Source organism: Coregonus lavaretus (assembly GCF_964263955.1).
Source record: "Coregonus lavaretus genome assembly, contig: HAP1_SCAFFOLD_1507, whole genome shotgun sequence".
NCBI classification, from domain to species: Eukaryota; Metazoa; Chordata; class Actinopteri; order Salmoniformes; family Salmonidae; genus Coregonus; species Coregonus lavaretus.
Window position 1 is genome coordinate 72,127 of NW_028164690.1, and position 19,485 is coordinate 91,611.

Genomic DNA, 19,485 nt, shown 5'->3' on the forward strand with positions numbered 1-19,485 from the left:
TATACAGGGGGTACCGGTACAGAGTCAATATACAGGGGCTATATACAGGCTATATATTCAGGGGGTACCGGTACAGAGTCAATATACAGGCTATATACAGCTATATACAGGGGGTACCGGTACAGAGTCAATATACAGGCTATATACAGGCTATATACAGCTATATACAGGGGGTACCGGTACAGAGTCAATATACAGGCTATATACAGCTATATACAGGGGGTACCGGTACAGAGTCAATATACAGGCTATATACAGCTATATACAGGGGGTACCAGTACAGAGTCAATATACAGGCTATATACAGGCTATATACAGGGGGGACCGGTACAGAGTCAATATACAGGCTATATACAGCTATATACAGGGGGTACCGGTACAGAGTCAATATACAGGCTATATACAGGGGGTACCGGTACCGAGTCAATATACAGGCTATATACAGCTATATACAGGGGGTACCGGTACAGAGTCAATATACAGGCTATATACAGGCTATATACAGGGGGTACCGGTACCGAGTCAATATACAGGCTATATACAGGCTATATACAGGGGGTACCGGTACAGAGTCAATATACAGGCTATATACAGCTATATACAGCTATATACAGGGGGTACCGGTACAGAGTCAATATACAGGGGCTATATACAGCTATATACAGGGGGTACCAGTACAGAGTCAATATACAGGCTATATACAGGGGGTACCGGTACCGAGTCAATATACAGGCTATATACAGCTATATACAGGGGGTACCGGTACAGAGTCAATATACAGGCTATATACAGGCTATATACAGGGGGGACCGGTACAGAGTCAATATACAGGCTATATACAGCTATATACAGGGGGTACCAGTACAGAGTCAATATACAGGCTATATACAGCTATATACAGGGGTACCGGTACAGAGTCAATATACAGGCTATATACAGGGGGTACCGGTACAGAGTCAATATACAGGCTATATACAGCTATATACAGGGGGTACCGGTACCGAGTCAATATACAGGCTATATACAGCTATATACAGGGGGTACCGGTACAGAGTCAATATACAGGCTATATACAGGCTATATACAGGGCGTACCGGTACCGAGTCAATATACAGGCTATATACAGGCTATATACAGGGGGTACCGGTACAGAGTCAATATACAGGCTAATACAGCTATATATAGCTATATACAGGGGGTACCGGTACAGAGTCAATATACAGGGGCTATATACAGGCTATATACAGGGGTACCGGTACAGAGTCAATATACAGGCTATATACAGCTATATACAGGGGGTACCGGTACCAAGTCAATATACAGGGCTATATACAGGCTATATACAGGGGGTACCGGTACAGAGTCAATATGTCACGATCGTTATAAACAGCGGACCAAGACGCAGCGTGATATGCGTACATCTTTTATTTCGCACACAACACTAACAAAACAACAAACCAAATGATACGTGAAGTCCTGGGTTGAACACAAACCTTCCCGGAACAAGATCCCACAAATAACTAGTGCCAACGGACTGCCTAAGTATGGTTTCCAATCAGAGACAACGAGAATCAGCTGCCTCTGATTGGGAACCACCCTGGCCAACATAGAAAACACGAACTAGAACAAAACATAGAAAATCACACATAGAACATCCACACCCTGGCTCAACATATAAGAGTCCCCAGAGCCAGGGCGTGACACAATATACAGGCTATATACAGCTATATACAGGGGGTACCGGTACAGAGTCATTGTGAAATAACAGTAGGGAGGCTATATACAGGGGGTACCGGTACAGAGTCAATGTGCGAGGGTACAGGTTAGTCGAGGTAATTGAGGTAATATGTACATGTGGGTAGAGTTAAAGTGACTATGCATAAATAATAAACAGAGTAGCAGCAGCGTAAAAGAGGGGGATGGGGTGGGGTGGGGTGGGGGGACAATGCATATAGTCCGGGTAGCCATGATTAGCTGTTCAGGAGTCTTATGGCTTGGGGGTAGAAGCTGAAACACAACCAAAACAAACAGCAAATGCATCCAACAAAGTTGTAGTCACAAGCTTGATGTAGTCATTGCGTGCTGTGAATATGGGACCAAATACTAATGGGACCAAATACTTAACTTTTTACTACTTTAATACACAAAAGTTAATTTGTCCCAATACTTTTGTCGCCCTAAAAATGGGGGAACAATGTGGAAATAGTCCTGTCATTTCTAAACGGATATGAATGAGAATACCCTCAAATTAAAGCTGACACTCTGCACTTTTACCTCACAGTCATTGTTTGATTTCAAATCCAAACTTTTGGAGTATAAAGCCAAAAGAAGAAAAAATTGCTTCACTGTCCCAATAATTACGGCGGGAACTGTACCTGCAGGCTTTAGTTAAGTAAAGTGTTACCAATCGTGATTTTATGTTAAAGCAGTAAGGCCAGAGGTGGTGTTGTAATATCCAGCCAGTGCACCACTGGTGCCTGGATAAGTGGTTAGACTCTAATTATGCCGAACATTTCCCAAACGGCTGGCGAAGGAAAGGCGTCATGTGTGAACATTTTGTATCATTATGTGTTTTCTATTCCTTCATTGTTTGAAACCTGGACATTTTACTTCATATTATGTCTTACCTTGCTTCAATGTAGCCTATAGCCAAAATCCCACCGTAGAAACGTGGAGGCAATTATTTTATAAAGACTTCCTCATATGTGTTCTCCTGTTCTATTGGTTTTCTTTCAACTTTCTTTCATTGTCTAGCAGCCAAAGGCATTATCCCAGTCATATTAACAACCCCAGGATAGTTGTTGCATCTTTAGATCTCCCCCATTTCTAAACTTCTAACTGTATTTCCATCTCTGTCCATGAAAAACGCTTGCATGTGCAGTGCACATTTGAGAACGGTGTTTTACTGCAAATTGCATTTAGTAACGTTCGCGTGGAGGCCTTCCGCCATGTGCACATTGCCGCTCCTGTGAATAAATAATAGTTGATCAACATTCTAAGCTAAACATTCTGATCTGTTCCATCCACCTTATTAATTGATGTGGCGTAGACCTCCACTACACTAGTTTGATACGCATCCTGGTGATTTATAAGTGAGTATAGACGATTCCCACTGAAACATAAATGGATATACTGAGTATACCTGGAATACCCTCCACTACACCACTGGAGAATACCTGGTATACCCTCCACTACACCACTGGAGAATACCTGGTATACCCTCCACTACACCACTGGAGAATACCTGGTACACCCTCCACTACACCACTGGAGAATACCTGGAATACCCTCCACTACACCACTGGAGAATACCTGGTATACCCTCCACTACACCACTGGAGAATACCTGGTACACCCTCCACTACACCACTGGAGAATACCTGGTACACCCTCCACTACACCACTGGAGAATACCTGGTATACCCTCCACTACACCACTGGAGAATACCTGGTATACCCTCCACTACACCACTGGAGAATACCTGGTATACCCTCCACTACACCACTGGAGAATACCTGGTATACCCTCCACTACACCACTGGAGAATACCTGGTATACCCTCCACTACACCACTGGAGAATACCTGGTATACCCTCCACTACACCACTGGAGAATACCTGGTACACCCTCCACTACACCACTGGAGAATACCTGGTATACCCTCCACTACACCACTGGAGAATACCTGGTACACCCTCCACTACACCACTGGAGAATACCTGGTATACCCTCCACTACACCACTGGAGAATACCTGGTATACCCTCCACTACACCACTGGAGAATACCTGGTATACCCTCCACTACACCACTGGAGAATACCTGGTATACCCTCCACTACACCACTGGAGAATACCTGGTATACCCTCCACAACACCACTGGAGAATACCTGGTATACCCTCCACTACACCACTGGAGAATACCTGGTATACCCTCCACTACACCACTGGAGAATACCTGGTATACCCTCCACTACACCACTGGAGAATACCTGGTATACCCTCCACTACACCACTGGAGAATACCTGGTATACCCTCCACTACACCACTGGAGAATACCTGGTATACCCTCCACTACACCACTGGAGAATACCTGGTACACCCTCCACTACACCACTGGAGAATACCTGGTACACCCTCCACTACACCACTGGAGAATACCTGGTACACCCTCCACTACACCACTGGAGAATACCTGGTATACCCTCCACTACACCACTGGAGAATACCTGGTACACCCTCCACTACACCACTGGAGAATACCTGGTACACCCTCCACTACACCACTGGAGAATACCTGGTATACCCTCCACTACACCACTGGAGAATACCTGGTACACCCTCCACTACACCACTGGAGAATACCTGGTATACCCTCCACTACACCACTGGAGAATACCTGGTACACCCTCCACTACACCACTGGAGAATACCTGGTATACCCTCCACTACACCACTGGAGAATACCTGGTATACCCTCCACTACACCACTGGAGAATACCTGGTATACCCTCCACTACACCACTGGAGAATACCTGGTACACCCTCCACTACACCACTGGAGAATACCTGGTATACCCTCCACTACACCACTGGAGAATACCTGGTACACCCTCCACTACACCACTGGAGAATACCTGGTACACCCTCCACTACACCACTGGAGAATACCTGGTATACCCTCCACTACACCACTGGAGAATACCTGGTATACCCTCCACTACACCACTGGAGAATACCTGGTATACCCTCCACTACACCACTGGAGAATACCTGGTATACCCTCCACTACACCACTGGAGAATACCTGGTATACCCTCCACTACACCACTGGAGAATACCTGGTACACCCTCCACTACACCACTGGAGAATACCTGGTATACCCTCCACTACACCACTGGAGAATACCTGGTATACCCTCCACTACACCACTGGAGAATACCTGGTATACCCTCCACTACACCACTGGAGAATACCTGGTATACCCTCCACTACACCACTGGAGAATACCTGGTATACCCTCCACTACACCACTGGAGAATACCTGGTATACCCTCCACTACACCACTGGAGAATACCTGGTATACCCTCCACTACACCACTGGAGAATACCTGGTATACCCTCCACTACACCACTGGAGAATACCTGGTATACCCTCCACTACACCACTGGAGAATACCTGGTATACCCTCCACTACACCACTGGAGAATACCTGGTATACCCTCCACTACACCACTGGAGAATACCTGGTATACCCTCCACTACACCACTGGAGAATACCTGGTATACCCTCCACTACACCACTGGAGAATACCTGGTATACCCTCCACTACACCACTGGAGAATACCTGGTATACCCTCCACTACACCACTGGAGAATACCTGGTATACCCTCCACTACACCACTGGAGAATACCTGGTATACCCTCCACTACACCACTGGAGAATACCTGGTATACCCTCCACTACACCACTGGAGAATACCTGGTATACCCTCCACTACACCACTGGAGAATACCTGGTATACCCTCCACTACACCACTGGAGAATACCTGGTATACCCTCCACTACACCACTGGAGAATACCTGGTATACCCTCCACTACACCACTGGAGAATACCTGGTATACCCTCCACTACACCACTGGAGAATACCTGGTATACCCTCCACTACACCACTGGAGAATACCTGGTATACCCTCCACTACACCACTGGAGAATACCTGGTATACCCTCCACTACACCACTGGAGAATACCTGGTACACCCTCCACTACACCACTGGAGAATACCTGGTATACCCTCCACTACACCACTGGAGAATACCTGGTATACCCTCCACTACACCACTGGAGAATACCTGGTATACCCTCCACTACACCACTGGAGAATACCTGGTATACCCTCCACTACACCACTGGAGAATACCTGGTATACCCTCCACTACACCACTGGAGAATACCTGGTACACCCTCCACTACACCACTGGAGGATACCTGGTATACCCTCCACTACACCACTGGAGAATACCTGGTACACCCTCCACTACACCACTGGAGAATACCTGGTATACCCTCCACTACACCACTGGAGTATACCTGGTATACCCTCCACTACACCACTGGAGAATACCTGGTATACCCTCCACTACACCACTGGAGAATACCTGGTACACCCTCCACTACACCACTGGAGAATACCTGGTATACCCTCCACTACACCACTGGAGAATACCTGGTATACCCTCCACTACACCACTGGAGAATACCTGGTACACCCTCCACTACACCACTGGAGTATACCTGGTATACCCTCCACTACACCACTGGAGAATACCTGGTACACCCTCCACTACACCACTGGAGTATACCTGGTATACCCTCCACTACACCACTGGAGAATACCTGGTATACCCTCCACTACACCACTGGAGAATACCTGGTATACCCTCCACTACACCACTGGAGAATACCTGGTATACCCTCCACTTCACCACTGGAGAATACCTGGTATACCCTCCACTACACCACTGGAGAATACCTGGTATACCCTCCACTACACCACTGGAGAATACCTGGTATACCCTCCACTACACCACTGGAGAATACCTGGTACACCCTCCACTACACCACTGGAGTATACCTGGTATACCCTCCACTACACCACTGGAGAATACCTGGTATACCCTCCACTACACCACTGGAGAATACCTGGTACACCCTCCACTACACCACTGGAGTATACCTGGTATACCCTCCACTACACCACTGGAGAATACCTGGTACACCCTCCACTACACCACTGGAGAATACCTGGTATACCCTCCTCTACACCACTGGAGAATACCTGGTATACCCTCCACTACACCACTGGAGAATACCTGGTATACCCTCCACTACACCACTGGAGAATACCTGGTATACCCTCCACTACACCACTGGAGAATACCTGGTACACCCTCCACTACACCACTGGAGAATACCTGGTACACCCTCCACTACACCACTGGAGAATACCTGGTATACCCTCCACTACACCACTGGAGTATACCTGGTATACCCTCCACTACACCACTGGAGAATACCTGGTATACCCTCCACTACACCACTGGAGAATACCTGGTATACCCTCCACTACACCACTGGAGAATACCTGGTATACCCTCCACTACACCACTGGAGAATACCTGGTACACCCTCCACTACACCACTGGAGAATACCTGGTATACCCTCCACTACACCACTGGAGAATACCTGGTATACCCTCCACTACACCACTGGAGAATACCTGGTATACCCTCCACTACACCACTGGAGAATACCTGGTATACCCTCCACTACACCACTGGAGAATACCTGGTATACCCTCCACTACACCACTGGAGAATTCCTGGTACACCCTCCACTACACCACTGGAGGATACCTGGTATACCCTCCACTACACCACTGGAGAATACCTGGTACACCCTCCACTACACCACTGGAGAATACCTGGTATACCCTCCACTACACCACTGGAGTATACCTGGTATACCCTCCACTACACCACTGGAGAATACCTGGTATACCCTCCACTACACCACTGGAGAATACCTGGTACACCCTCCACTACACCACTGGAGAATACCTGGTATACCCTCCACTACACCACTGGAGAATACCTGGTATACCCTCCACTACACCACTGGAGAATACCTGGTACACCCTCCACTACACCACTGGAGTATACCTGGTATACCCTCCACTACACCACTGGAGAATACCTGGTACACCCTCCACTACACCACTGGAGTATACCTGGTATACCCTCCACTACACCACTGGAGAATACCTGGTATACCCTCCACTACACCACTGGAGAATACCTGGTATACCCTCCACTACACCACTGGAGAATACCTGGTATACCCTCCACTTCACCACTGGAGAATACCTGGTATACCCTCCACTACACCACTGGAGAATACCTGGTATACCCTCCACTACACCACTGGAGAATACCTGGTATACCCTCCACTACACCACTGGAGAATACCTGGTACACCCTCCACTACACCACTGGAGTATACCTGGTATACCCTCCACTACACCACTGGAGAATACCTGGTATACCCTCCACTACACCACTGGAGAATACCTGGTACACCCTCCACTACACCACTGGAGTATACCTGGTATACCCTCCACTACACCACTGGAGAATACCTGGTACACCCTCCACTACACCACTGGAGAATACCTGGTATACCCTCCTCTACACCACTGGAGAATACCTGGTACACCCTCCACTACACCACTGGAGAATACCTGGTATACCCTCCACTACACCACTGGAGAATACCTGGTATACCCTCCACTACACCACTGGAGAATACCTGGTACACCCTCCACTACACCACTGGAGTATACCTGGTATACCCTCCACTACACCACTGGAGAATACCCTCCACTACACCACTGGAGAATACCTGGTATACCCTCCACTACACCACTGGAGAATACCCTCCACTACACCACTGGAGAATACCTGGTATACCCTCCACTACACCACTGGAGAATACCTGGTATACCCTCCACTACACCACTGGAGAATACCTGGTATACCCTCCACTACACCACTGGAGAATACCTGGTATACCCTCCACTACACCACTGGAGAATACCTGGTATACCCTCCACTACACCACTGGAGAATACCTGGTACACCCTCCACTACACCACTGGAGAATACCTGGTATACCCTCCACTACACCACTGGAGAATACCTGGTATACCCTCCACTACACCACTGGAGAATACCTGGTATACCCTCCACTACACCACTGGAGAATACCTGGTATACCCTCCACTACACCACTGGAGAATACCTGGTATACCCTCCACTACACCACTGGAGAATACCTGGTACACCCTCCACTACACCACTGGAGGATACCTGGTATACCCTCCACTACACCACTGGAGAATACCTGGTACACCCTCCACTACACCACTGGAGAATACCTGGTATACCCTCCACTACACCACTGGAGTATACCTGGTATACCCTCCACTACACCACTGGAGAATACCTGGTATACCCTCCACTACTACACCACTGGAGAATACCTGGTACACCCTCCACTACACCACTGGAGAATACCTGGTATACCCTCCACTACACCACTGGAGAATACCTGGTATACCCTCCACTACACCACTGGAGAATACCTGGTACACCCTCCACTACACCACTGGAGTATACCTGGTATACCCTCCACTACACCACTGGAGAATACCTGGTACACCCTCCACTACACCACTGGAGTATACCTGGTATACCCTCCACTACACCACTGGAGAATACCTGGTATACCCTCCACTACACCACTGGAGAATACCTGGTATACCCTCCACTACACCACTGGAGAATACCTGGTATACCCTCCACTTCACCACTGGAGAATACCTGGTATACCCTCCACTACACCACTGGAGAATACCTGGTATACCCTCCACTACACCACTGGAGAATACCTGGTATACCCTCCACTACACCACTGGAGAATACCTGGTACACCCTCCACTACACCACTGGAGTATACCTGGTATACCCTCCACTACACCACTGGAGAATACCTGGTATACCCTCCACTACACCACTGGAGAATACCTGGTACACCCTCCACTACACCACTGGAGTATACCTGGTATACCCTCCACTACACCACTGGAGAATACCTGGTACACCCTCCACTACACCACTGGAGAATACCTGGTATACCCTCCTCTACACCACTGGAGAATACCTGGTACACCCTCCACTACACCACTGGAGAATACCTGGTATACCCTCCACTACACCACTGGAGAATACCTGGTATACCCTCCACTACACCACTGGAGAATACCTGGTACACCCTCCACTACACCACTGGAGTATACCTGGTATACCCTCCACTACACCACTGGAGAATACCCTCCACTACACCACTGGAGAATACCTGGTATACCCTCCACTACACCACTGGAGAATACCCTCCACTACACCACTGGAGAATACCTGGTATACCCTCCACTACACCACTGGAGAATACCTGGTATACCCTCCACTACACCACTGGAGAATACCTGGTATACCCTCCACTACACCACTGGAGAATACCTGGTATACCCTCCACTACTCCACTGGAGAATACCTGGTATACCCTCCACTACACCACTGGAGTATACCTGGTATACCCTCCACTACACCACTGGAGAATACCTGGTACACCCTCCACTACACCACTGGAGAATACCTGGTATACCCTCCACTACACCACTGGAGAATACCTGGTATACCCTCTACTACACCACTGGAGAATACCTGGTATACCCTCCACTACACCACTGGAGAATACCTGGTATACCCTCCACTACACCACTGGAGTATACCTGGTATACCCTCCACTACACCACTGGAGAATACCTGGTATACCCTCCACTACACCACTGGAGTATACCTGGTATACCCTCCACTACACCACTGGAGAATACCTGGTACACCCTCCACTACACCACTGGAGAATACCTGGTATACCCTCCACTACACCACTGGAGAATACCTGGTACACCCTCCACTACACCACTGGAGAATACCTGGTATACCCTCCACTACACCACTGGAGAATACCTGGTATACCCTCCACTACACCACTGGAGAATACCTGGTATACCCTCCACTACACCACTGGAGAATACCTGGTATACCCTCCACTACACCACTGGAGTATACCTGGTATACCCTCCACTACACCACTGGAGAATACCTGGTATACCCTCCACTACACCACTGGAGAATACATGGTATACCCTCCACTACACCACTGGAGTATACCCTCCACTACACCACTGGAGAATACCTGGTATACCCTCCACTACAACACTGGAGAATACCTGGTATACCCTCCACTACACCACTGGAGAATACCTGGTATACCCTCCACTACACCACTGGAGAATACCTGGTATACCCTCCACTACACCACTGGAGAATACCTGGTATACCCTCCACTACACCACTGGAGAATACCTGGTACACCCTCCACTACACCACTGGAGAATACCTGGTACACCCTCCACTACACCACTGGAGAATACCTGGTATACCCTCCACTACACCACTGGAGAATACCTGGTATACCCTCCACTACACCACTGGAGAATACCTGGTATACCCTCCACTACACCACTGGAGAATACCTGGTATACCCTCCACTACACCACTGGAGAATACCTGGTATACCCTCCACTACACCACTGGAGAATACCTGGTATACCCTCCACTACACCACTGGAGGATACCTGGTATACCCTCCACTACACCACTGGAGAATACCTGGTATACCCTCCACTACACCACTGGAGAATACCTGGTATACCCTCCACTATACCACTGGAGAATACCCTCCACTACACCACTGGAGAATACCTGGTATACCCTCCACTACACCACTGGAGAATACCTGGTATACCCTCCACTACTCCACTGGAGAATACCTGGTACACCCTCCACTACACCACTGGAGAATACCCTCCACTACACCACTGGAGAATACCTGGTATACTCTCCACTACACCACTGGAGTATACCTGGTATACCCTCCACTACACCACTGGAGAATACCTGGTACACCCTCCACTACACCACTGGAGAATACCTGGTATACCCTCCACTACACCACTGGAGAATACCTGGTATACCCTCCACTACACCACTGGAGAATACCTGGTATACCCTCCACTACACCACTGGAGAATACCTGGTATACCCTCCACTACACCACTGGAGAATACCTGGTATACCCCTCCACTACACCACTGGAGAATACCTGGTATACCCTCCACTACACCACTGGAGAATACCCTCCTCTACACCACTGGAGAATACCCTCCACTACACCACTGGAGAATACCTGGTATACCCTCCACTACACCACTGGAGAATACCCTCCACTACACCACTGGAGAATACCTGGTATACCCTCCACTACACCACTGGAGAATACCTGGTATACCCTCCACTACTCCACTGGAGAATACCTGGTACACCCTCCACTACACCACTGGAGAATACCTGGTATACCCTCCACTACACCACTGGAGTATACCTGGTATACCCTCCACTACACCACTGGAGAATACCTGGTATACCCTCCACTACACCACTGGAGAATACCTGGTACACCCTCCACTACACCACTGGAGAATACCTGGTATACACTCCACTACTCCACTGGAGAATACCTGGTACACCCTCCACAACACCACTGGAGAATACCTGGTATACCCTCCACTACACCACTGGAGAATACCTGGTATACCCTCCACTACACCACTGGAGAATACCTGGTATACCCTCCACTACACCACTGGAGAATACCTGGTATACCCTCCACTACACCACTGGAGAATACCTGGTATACCCTCCCTACACCACTGGAGAATACCTGGTATACCCTCCACTACACCACTGGAGAATACCTGGTATACCCTCCACTACACCACTGGAGAATACCTGGTATACCCTCCACTACACCACTGGAGAATACCTGGTATACCCTCCACTACACCACTGGAGAATACCTGGTATACCCTCCACTACACCACTGGAGGATACCTGGTATACCCTCCACTACACCACTGGAGAATACCTGGTATACCCTCCACTACACCACTGGAGAATACCTGGTACACCCTCCACTACACCACTGGAGAATACCTGGTATACCCTCCACTACACCACTGGAGAATACCTGGTATACCCTCCACTACACCACTGGAGAATACCTGGTATACCCTCCACTACACCACTGGAGAATACCTGGTATACCCTCCACTACACCACTGGAGAATACCTGGTACACCCTCCACTACACCACTGGAGAATACCTGGTATACCCTCCACTACACCACTGGAGAATACCTGGTACACCCTCCACTACACCACTGGAGAATACCTGGTACACCCTCCACTACACCACTGGAGAATACCTGGTATACCCTCCACTACACCACTGGAGAATACCTGGTATACCCTCCACTACACCACTGGAGAATACCTGGTACACCCTCCACTACACCACTGGAGAATACCTGGTACACCCTCCACTACACCACTGGAGAATACCTGGTACACCCTCCACTACACCACTGGAGAATACCTGGTATACCCCTCCACTACACCACTGGAGAATACCTGGTATACCCTCCACTACACCACTGGAGAATACCTGGTATACCCTCCACTACACCACTGGAGTATACCTGGTATACCCTCCACTACACCACTGGAGAATACCTGGTATACCCTCCACTACACCACTGGAGAATACCTGGTATACCCTCCAATACACCACTGGAGAATACCTGGTATACCCTCCACTACACCACTGGAGAATACCTGGTATACCCTCCACTACACCACTGGAGAATACCTGGTATACCCTCCACTACACCACTGGAGAATACCTGGTACACCCTCCACTACACCACTGGAGAATACCTGGTATACCCTCCACTACACCACTGGAGAATACCTGGTATACCCTCCACTACACCACTGGAGAATACCTGGTATACCCTCCACTACACCACTGGAGAATACCTGGTATACCCTCCACTACACCACTGGAGAATACCTGGTATACCCTCCACTACACCACTGGAGAATACCTGGTATACCCTCCACTACACCACTGGAGAATACCTGGTACACCCTCCACTACACCACTGGAGAATACCTGGTACACCCTCCACTACACCACTGGAGAATACCTGGTATACCCTCCACTACACCACTGGAGAATACCTGGTATACCCCTCCACTACACCACTGGAGAATACCTGGTATACCCTCCACTAACCACTGGAGAATACCTGGTATACTTTCCACTACACCACTGGAGAATACCTGGTACACCCTCCACTACACTACTGGAGAATACCTGGTATACCCTCCACTACACCACTGGAGAATACCTGGTATACCCTCCACTACACCACTGGAGAATACCTGGTATACCCTCCACTACACCACTGGAGAATACCTGGTATACCCTCCACTACACCACTGGAGAATACCTGGTATACCCTCCACTACACCACTGGAGAATACCTGGTATACCCTCCACTACACCACTGGAGAATACCTGGTATACCCCTCCACTACACCACTGGAGAATACCTGGTATACCCTCCACTACACCACTGGAGAATACCTGGTATACCCTCCACTACACCACTGGAGAATACCTGGTACACCCTCCACTACACCACTGGAGAATACCTGGTATACCCTCCACTACACCACTGGAGAATACCTGGTATACCCTCCACTACACCACTGGAGAATACCTGGTATACCCTCCACTACACCACTGGAGAATACCTGGTATACCCTCCACTACACCACTGGAGAATACCTGGTATACCCTCCACTACACCACTGGAGTATACCTGGTATACCCTCCACTACACCACTGGAGAATACCTGGTATACCCTCCACTACACCACTGGAGAATACCTGGTATACCCTCCACTACACCACTGGAGAATACCTGGTATACCCTCCACTACACCACTGGAGAATACCTGGTATACCCTCCACTACACCACTGGAGTATACCTGGTATACCCTCCACTACACCACTGGAGAATACCTGGTATACCCCTCCACTACACCACTGGAGAATACCTGGTACACCCTCCACTACACCACTGGAGAATACCTGGTATACCCTCCACTACACCACTGGAGAATACCCTCCACTACACCACTGGAGAATACCTGGTATACCCTCCACTACACCACTGGAGTATACCTGGTATACCCTCCACTACACCACTGGAGAATACCTGGTATACCCTCCACTACACCACTGGAGTATACCTGGTATACCCTCCACTACACCACTGGAGTATACCTGGTATACCCTCCACTACACCACTGGAGAATACCTGGTATACCCTCCACTACACCACTGGAGAATACCTGGTACACCCTCCACTACACCACTGGAGTATACCTGGTATACCCTCCACTACACCACTGGAGTATACCTGGTATACCCTCCACTACACCACTGGAGAATACCTGGTATACCCTCCACTACACCACTGGAGAATACCTGGTACACCCTCCACTACACCACTGGAGAATACCTGGTATACCCTCCACTACACCACTGGAGAATACCTGGTATACCCTCCACTACACCACTGGAGAATACCTGGTACACCCTCCACTACACCACTGGAGAATACCTGGTACACCCTCCACTACACCACTGGATACAACACGAAGCTGAGTTCCTGGACATGGTATATTGGCCATATACCACAAACTCCCGAGGTGCCTTACTGTACACTGGTTACCAACATAAAGAACATTAAACTAGTGTTTTTGTGTCGTACCCATGGTATATTGTCTGATATACACACGTATGAAATGTTGTTTCAGCCAATCAGCATCCAGGATCCAAACTACCAGTTTTATAATACAGATTATGTCATATAAATTATGATTTCATATTCCAGATTATAGTCATGATTTTTTATAATGTCAAGTTGTAATATTACAGGGTGATGCCGGTGATAGTCAAGAGCCACAGAAATGATCAAACATTATCAGACTGTGTGAAGCTGTTTGTGTGTTGCAGAAGTGAAGGATGGAGAATGTTAATGTGTGATTTTAACTTTACACCCTCGTGTTGGGCCCTAACCAGAGGTTCTTCCTTGTGACACGGTAGGGCTCAGGCCCAAGTTGCACCCTATTTCCTATGTAGTGCACTCCTTTTGACCAGGGTCCATAGTGCTCTGGTCAATAGTATTGCACTCCTTTTGACCAGGGTCCATAGTGCTCTGGTCAATAGTAGTGCACTCCGTTTGACCAGGGTCCATAGTGCTCTGGTCAATAGTAGTGCACTATATAAGGAATAGGGTGCCGTTTGGGATGCCTCCTTGATGTTTTCAAACCCATTCTAGGAAACAGTTCAAATCTTATTAAAGCTCCTGTCTACTACAAATCTCTGAGCAGTTTCACATAACCTCACGTATACTGTAAGCACACATAAATATTGATTGCCGTTGGTAAATAGGTGGATAACCCCTAATTCAAATGTCAACCTATTCCCTTGATAGGGCAGTAATTCTGACCAGGACCCCATATGGGAATCAGACAAACCACTTTATCTGACATAATACGGGTGTAACCCCTATCGCTTCTGCTCCACTCTATCATTGGTTCTGAGTGTTATCACTGCAGCACCAAAGAAGTTCCAATCGACGCTGTCATGACGTCAAAAAAAGCTAAAATATCACAAATCAGCATTTTCATTATGACTAATCAGTTCATTGTTACACTTTAGGTTTTTTTTTTTTCTCTCTCTTTTTATATTCACTTTGCATATTTTCCGTTGTTTAATGGAATCTCTTTTACCAGAATAGTGAACTGTACAGCTGATTATGTGGTTTAGTATTACTGGTACTGAGGCACCTATGGGCTTCTATGGCATGTGCATCAGAGCACGATTTCAAACTCTTTCCGAAACACTTGGTAATATATAAAAGTCTGACTAGATTCTTTTTGGAGGTACATTTCTTCTTGTCATCATGAGTCTCAGCCTGTTGCCATTTCTCTGTCTCAGTCTTTGCCTCCCAGCGTGGAATGGTGAGTACTCTTCAAATATGATACAAGACCTTTCTTTAGTCAAGGATTAGATTTAGTAAAGCGTTGCGCCAATGCAGAGTTAGTTGTTGAATTGTGTTGTTGGGACCTCAGGTGTTATTGGACGGACCTCTACTTCTCGATGATGTGCAGCTGTATAAGATACAAGCTCAGCAACAGCAGTGAGGGAATCTGACCTTTTCCTCCCTCTGTCTCTCTGCTCTCTCTCTCTCTCTCACCGTCTCTCTCTCTCTCTTTCTCTCTCTCTATCCTTCTCTCTCAACCATCTCTCTCCAGCCCTGAAGGTTTCCCAGCCGTACCGTGCGGTGGGTCATCGTGGTGAGGTAGAGCTGTTCTGCTCCTACCACCACACAGGGAGACATGAACCGGAGGAGCTAAGGGTCACTCTGTACCGGGGGATGTACGGGGAGCAGGAGAAACAGAAGGTGTGCACCTCCTCCTTCACCCACAACGAGACAGCCTTCCAGACGGATGGAGAGGGAGATGGAGAGGGAGAGGGAGAGGGAGAGGGAGAGAGGAAGGTGCATTGCCAGGGCCGGTTGGGTCCAGGCAGGGTGAACCTGACTATCTCTGGTCTCCAGGGTAATGACACTGACCTATACCGCTGCGCTATAGAAGTCCTGTACCCCCCGCCGTACCTCAGGAGGTTTGGGAACGGCACCCTTCTCCACATAACAGGTAATACTGTAATGCTACTGTGTATTGAGAAGAGATAGATCGAAGGGCTTACTGCTAATGATACATACAGACATTATGATGGTAGCTATCATGTGGACTTTGATTCATGCTTTGAAGTTGTGATTTGTTTGAGAATTTGGGTTGGGTTAAAGATGCAAATTTGAAGTTGGGATTGAGCCCTAGTTCTCAAACCAATATGGTATATTGAATTATGATGTGACTGTTAAAGACTCTGTGTGGTGACTTTCTGTAGAGGAACCAAGGTGCTTTACCCCAGAGGCCCAGAGAAGAGATGATATAGGAGAAACATCGGTCAGATTACCCCTAGCAGGACTGGCCGCTGCCACCATCTTAATAGTAATCTCTGCTATTACCATCCTCCTCGTTCACCAGGTGAGCCCTTGCAAACAACTTCTGCTTTAACAATGATCACTCCTCGGTAGACTGTCTGTTTTGTTGAAAATTCATGAGCAGCATTAAGCTGATAACAAGAATCACTACTGTTGATACTCTATGTCTATTTAATAGATATAATAATGTATTTACCTTCTAGGTTCTACAGAGGAAGAGAAGGTTTGGAGCAATGACACCAATGATATCACAGAATGACGGAAAATTTGATTATGGCAACTTCCAGTGAAGAATTTTTAAGAAATGTATTTTTTATTCCATTCTATATGTTTCATTGTGTTGCGATATAAAGAAATTGCAGACTAGTAAAATCAAGTCTACAATAGCCTAAAATAAATTGTTTGCTTTTGATCTATAATTTCCGTCTTTGTCACTGTCATTTCTTATAAATAAATGCTTTGTAGAACAGCCCATTGGTTATTGGTTAGTTCTCTCAGCGTGTGATGATAATCTTAGCTACTTCAGCATCACTCAGAGATTTCCCCAGTAGCACTCATATCTAGATGGCACTAACTACCGTAGGCCTACTGACTACTGAGATACTAACAGTCATCATTTACTGAGATTTCTTTGACCAACTCAAAACAGTAGACCACGATTCAAGATCCATATTGAGATTGTGGTCGAGACTCCAGACAGCCCTATGTTGTGTTATCTCTTCCTGTCTGGATCGAAAGCTGACATCTGAAGAATATAAAATAAACATCCGTAGCGTGTGTAGGCTATTGTGATTAGTATTACCTTTATAAATATTAATTTACCAATCACTCACAAAATCCTAAAATGTGTGTCTTTTCAAGACCAGTATAGCTGAACAATTCTTTACCCTTATGGTAATTAAATTCATGATATACATTGCCTTCAGAAAGTATTCACACCCCTTGACTTTTTCCACATTTTATTGTTACAGCCTGAATTTAAAATTGATTCAATTGAGATTGTGTGTCATTGGCCTACACACAACACCACATCATGTCAAAGTGGAATTATGTTTTTAGAAATGTTTACGAATTAATTAGAAATTAAACGCTGAAATGTCTTGCATCAATAAGTATTCAACTTTGTTCTGGCAAGCCTAAATAAGTTCAGGAGTAAAAATGTGCTTAACGAGTCACATAATAAGCTGTGTGGACTCACTCTGTGTGCAATAATAGTGTTTAACATGGTTTTTGAAGTACTACCTCATCTCTGTACCCCACACATACAATTATCTGTAAGGTCCCTCAGTCGAGCAGTTTCAACCACAAACACCAGGGAGGTTTTCCAATGCCTCACAAAGAAGGGCACCTATTGGTAGATGGGTAAAAATTAAAAAGCAGACATTGAATATCCCTTTGAGCATGGTGAAGTTATTAATTACACTTTGGATGGTGTATCAATACACCCAGTCACTACAATGACACAGGCGTCCTTCCTAACTCAGTTGCTGGAGAGGAAGGAAACCGCTCAGGGATTTCACCATGAGGCCAATGGTGACTTTAAAACAGTTACAGAGTTTAATGGCTGTAATAGGAGAAAACTGAGGATGGATCAACAACATTGTAGTTACTCCATAATACTAACCTTATTGACAGAGTGAAAAGAAAGAAGCCTGTACAGAATGAAAATATTCCAAAACATGCATCCTGGTGGTGGCTGCATCATGTTATGGGTGTGCTTGTCATCGGCAAGGGAGTTTTTCAGG

General features: G+C 47.3%; 1 protein-coding gene across 1 annotated transcript; it reads left to right on the top strand.

Moving 5' to 3' along the window:
- Positions 1-16,636: 16,636 nt before the first annotated feature.
- LOC311116750 (cytotoxic T-lymphocyte protein 4-like) lies at positions 16,637-18,030 on the top strand (the record flags this gene model as incomplete). The annotated part of the gene is made up of 4 exons (XM_084191792.1): positions 16,637-16,694; positions 16,989-17,390; positions 17,644-17,783; positions 17,944-18,030. The coding sequence occupies 4 exons, from the start codon at positions 16,637-16,639 to the stop codon at positions 18,028-18,030; spliced, it is 687 nt and encodes a 228-aa protein (XP_084047918.1).
- Positions 18,031-19,485: the final 1,455 nt, after the last annotated feature.